This window comes from Cyprinodon variegatus, unplaced genomic scaffold, assembly GCF_000732505.1.
Source record: "Cyprinodon variegatus isolate N-32 unplaced genomic scaffold, C_variegatus-1.0 Scaffold692, whole genome shotgun sequence".
NCBI lineage: Eukaryota > Metazoa > Chordata > Actinopteri > Cyprinodontiformes > Cyprinodontidae > Cyprinodon > Cyprinodon variegatus.
In genome coordinates, this window is record NW_015151145.1 from 73,966 (window position 1) to 78,118 (window position 4,153).

A 4,153-nucleotide genomic window follows, 5' to 3' on the forward strand; every position below is an offset into this window, starting at 1 on the left:
ATCGGGTCCTCCCTCCTTCCTTTCGTTTCCTATTATTAAAGGTTCTGCTGTGTTCCTGCTGAACTGGTCCAGTTCTGGACCTGGACCCAGAAGGATCCGCCCCGCACTAACCTGTGGATTTTAGTCTGTGAATAAAGTGTTGAATGCCAAACTGATCAGAGCGTGTTTCTCGTGTTTTCACCAGAACCACTGAAGCTGCAGCAATCAATCGTTTATTAGTGAAACCAGGAAACACCGAAGTACAGAGCAAAGCAAACATTGATCATCATCCTTCAGCCGGAGGGATCAGGACTGAGGATGATGAGGATGAAGGAGGCAGCAGCGCTGTGGGCCTAGAGGCCCGTCTGAGTGGGGCTGAGCAGAGCCACAGCGGGTTCGCGGGTTCGGATCCGCAGCTTGTTGACGGTCGTCTCGGCGATGTCGGCTCTCTCCTCGGCGTCGTCCAGCTCATGTTGGATCTTTCTGAAGCGCACGGTGGTGCTGCTCACCTGCTCCTCCTGGTGGACAGACAGAGAAACACCTGGAAGGTTAAAGACCCCGGCTGCTGCAGAAGGTTCTGATCCGGTTTCCAGAATCTTTCACATAATCAATGATCTGCAGGTTGAATTCTTTCCTTCATCAAACAGTTGATGTTTTAAATAGTTTGAGCTGAACCGCCTTTGGACCTGGATCTGGTTCCCAGAGGGTTCTAAAGACTTACAGCGTTCTCAGCTTGTCTCTTGTAGCTCTTGGCTTTGCTCTGAAGCTTCTCGATCAGCTCCTGCATCCTCACTAAGGTCTTCCTGTCCTCCTCCGACTGCAGGAGACAGAAGCAATCAAGCACAGAACCAGCAGGAGATCAGGTGCAGAGGCAGGCGGGTCGGACCTGGTACATCAGCTCTTTGACTCTCCTCTCATAGCGGCGGACTTCCTTCTCATACTCCTCGCTCCTCTTTTTCTCCTCCAGCAGTTCCAGCTGAAGCTGGCGGACCTGGAAACAGCGGCGCAGACCTCAGACCAGCGGTCTACAGACCTCTCTCTGGTTTGATCCAGGGTTCCTTCAGCCTAACATCAGAGTTTTTCCTCACCCTGGTCTCCAGTTTATGAAGCTGCTTCTTTCCTCCCTTCTGGGCCGTCTGCTCCGCCTCGTCCAGTTTCAGCTGCAGGTCTGTCGGACCAACAGAACGAGTCAGTGGAGGAGCTGAAATCCCAGTCATTCAAGTTCCAACCGAACAACCGAGCAGCGAAGCAACAGAATAAAATAACATCTGTTTGCTTTCTTTGGATCTGAATCCAGCAGATTCAGCCTGACGATGTTTTATCCAGTTAGCTTCAATAAAACACTTTAAATCCCAATCTGACCCAAATCTATTCATATATAAATCCAGTATGTAACGTTGAAGGCTTGACTTTAACTTTATTTCAAACTGCAGTTTTTAATCAGGCGGTTCAGCAAACTCAGAAAGACTTTCAGTGGTTCTGAGGAAAAGTTTCGTCCTCCAGAGAAACGGATTATTTAAAGGGCGACTCTCCTCTTTTAAACTGAGTTCAACTTTAACTCCAGGTAAAATCAAAGTGAAGCTCCATTCAGCTAGCAGAGCTAGCAGAGCTTCAGTCAGCTAGCGGAGCTTCAGTCAGGTAGTGGAGCTAGCGGAGCTCCAAATGTCGTCCTGGTCTCCACGAGGCTGAGAACATCTGGACTCAGAGGAGAGCTCAGAGATCTGCGCTCAAACAGACCAAAGTCAACAGCAGGGCAGCAGCTTCCAGTCTGGGAAGGAATCGGTTCCTTTTCCAAATTTTAAACTTAAATATTTTATGAATTGCTGATTAAAACTAGATTAATACTAAGATGGCTGCCACTGATCTGTTAGTCCCGCCCTAAAGGTCAGCCTTTAAAACTTGGTTCAGCATCCAATCAGAACCAGCATGACCAAATAAGGAGTGGCACCCCAGGTGAGGAGAAAGTGATGCACCTTTCACTGTGGACTCCATGCTCCTCTTCATCCTCTCCAGAACATTGCTGCTGTCCTGCTCCTTCTTCAGCTCCTCGGCCATCACAGCCGCCTGGTGAGACAACAGGGAGGCAGCCATGATGTTTGATGTTGGGTGGTCTCTAAACTGGCTGAGGAGTGAGGACTGACGTCAGTGATGGCCTTCTTGGCTTTCTCCTCAGCGCTGCGGCTCTCCTGCATGGCCTCGTCCACCTGTCCTGTCAGCAGAGACAGGTCCATCTCCAGCTTCCTCTTCTGGTTCAGCAGAGCCGCGTTCTGGAACACGGAGAACCTCAGGTCAGAACTCCTCCTGTCATGGCGTCTCCTTCCCTCTGTAGACCTACCTGCACCGTGAGGTGGTTTACTCTCTCGGACGCCTCAACCAGATCACTTTCAACCATCTTTCGGGCGCGGTCTGTCTGTTCTAGGACGCCTCTTAGCTCCGCCTCCTCTGCTGTCATCAGTGCACAGCTGCGCTCCAACACAATGACCTGCTCCTGCAGCTGGTTGGCCACCTGCACTTTGTCCTCCAGCTCCACCTGCTGCTCCTTCACCTGCGGCAGAAGTTAAGACATCTTGTTGGCAGTTAGCAGAGACGGAGAGAATCAGCTGGAGCCTCTCCATCATTTTTCACGGCCGTAGCTGCAGGTGAGCTGGTCAGGTGAGGTTACCTGGGTCTGCAGGTGTCTGATGATCTTCTGGCTCTCAGCTGACTGCCGGTTAGCGTGTGCTAACTGGACCTCCATCTCATTCAGGTCTGATTCCATCTTTTTCTTCAGACGGACGGCTTCCATGCGAGCGCGGCTTTCTGCCTCCAAACTGGTCTGCATGCCCTCCAGAGATCGCTGATGGTTCCTCCTGGGGGGCAGAGCAAATCTGTGGATGTTATTCACTGTTTTCTCCAGCTGGTTTGCAGTTTTCACAGACTGATCATTTAAGGCTGATGACGTTTTGTTGTTTGCTCTCTCTCCCTTTGCCGGTTGCTTTGACCAGAACCATCCTTTATCTCCACTATATGTAATCTGTGACGTCAGCAGTTTGCAATCAAAGCTTCCATCTTGTTTGGTACCTGAGGGTATCAAGCTCTTCATCTTTCTCGGCAATCTTCTGGTCTATCTCATTTCGAATCCGCTGCAGCTCCATCTGGAATCTCAGGTTCTTGCCCTCCTCGTGCTCCAGTGTGCCCTGATTGGTGGAGAGGTGGAAGGTTACCAGGTCAGGAACGTTCGCAGGTATCCAGGTTCAAGGGAAGCCTTACCTCAGCCTCTTCCAGAGCTGCTCGGATGCTGCTTTTCTCCACATCCAGAACCTTCTTCATCCTCTCCAGCTCATGAATGGTCTTTCCTTCCTCACTAATCTGGTCCGTTAGCTCAAGGATTTCATCTGGAAAAGTTCACACCATAACAGAGCTGTCTGCTGGTGTTCATTATAAACATGTTCGGTAATGGACATTTAAAACATGGTTTTCATCTAGGACACGGGGGACCGACGTCTATGCTGCTTTTTGCAAATTCTAGAAGCTTCAGGAGACACTTCCACAGGGACACGCAATCCTGTCTCCCAACGTTCTTTGGGACAAAAGGTTCTACTGATAGACTGTATCTCATTCTGTGTACTTGTGCGTTCCTGTGAAACACCATCAGCCTAGCGCTGGTCCAGTTCACTAGAACAGCAGACAGGGAACGGACAGTTAACCCTGGCCACTTTAAATTCTGACATAAGGTCAACGCCTGACGTGCTCGTTAAATCCGATTACTAAAATATAACCAAGAATGTCTGCTAGCTGCTAGCTTGGTTAGCTTTATGTCAAACTTCGCTAAAGGAGCTCAGTTCTTACCTTAAACCACAGAAGAATCAAATGTCTAAAAGTTTAGTGATTTCTGATTTAATAAATTGATTTAACCAAATAATGTTTCTGACATTATTTGACCACATTCCAAATTCAGCTGAACTACGATTTCATTGCCTCTTTTTATTGAATATGTTTTCCAGCCATCGTCATTCCTTCTTACTTTGTGTTCATAGAAGTTTAGTTCAGTTTAACTTGTTTAGTCCAGAGTTTAACTCAAACCTTTGATCTCGAGGAGGTTGTTATGTTTTGAATGGAAGTTGTCATTAATTAATTAAAGGGGAATTTCGTTTTTTTTCCATTGGTCCTTGATTTTCCGTTATTCCATCATGTT

General features: G+C 48.4%; 1 protein-coding gene across 1 annotated transcript in view; it reads right to left on the reverse strand.

Moving 5' to 3' along the window:
* Nucleotides 1–6: 6 nt before the first annotated feature.
* LOC107097407 (myosin-7B-like) overlaps nt 7–4,153 on the reverse strand; it is a 39,802-nt gene continuing 35,655 nt past the window's right edge. The window contains exons 34-43 of the mRNA XM_015394542.1: nt 3,229–3,353; nt 3,040–3,155; nt 2,642–2,828; nt 2,315–2,524; nt 2,121–2,246; nt 1,953–2,043; nt 1,068–1,147; nt 866–970; nt 701–796; nt 7–497 (exon numbers count right to left, since the gene is read on the reverse strand). Coding sequence (XP_015250028.1) covers nt 333–497; nt 701–796; nt 866–970; nt 1,068–1,147; nt 1,953–2,043; nt 2,121–2,246; nt 2,315–2,524; nt 2,642–2,828; nt 3,040–3,155; nt 3,229–3,353 — 1,301 coding nt within the window. The 3' untranslated portion in view covers nt 7–332. The remainder of the gene's footprint in view (nt 498–700; nt 797–865; nt 971–1,067; nt 1,148–1,952; nt 2,044–2,120; nt 2,247–2,314; nt 2,525–2,641; nt 2,829–3,039; nt 3,156–3,228; nt 3,354–4,153) is intronic.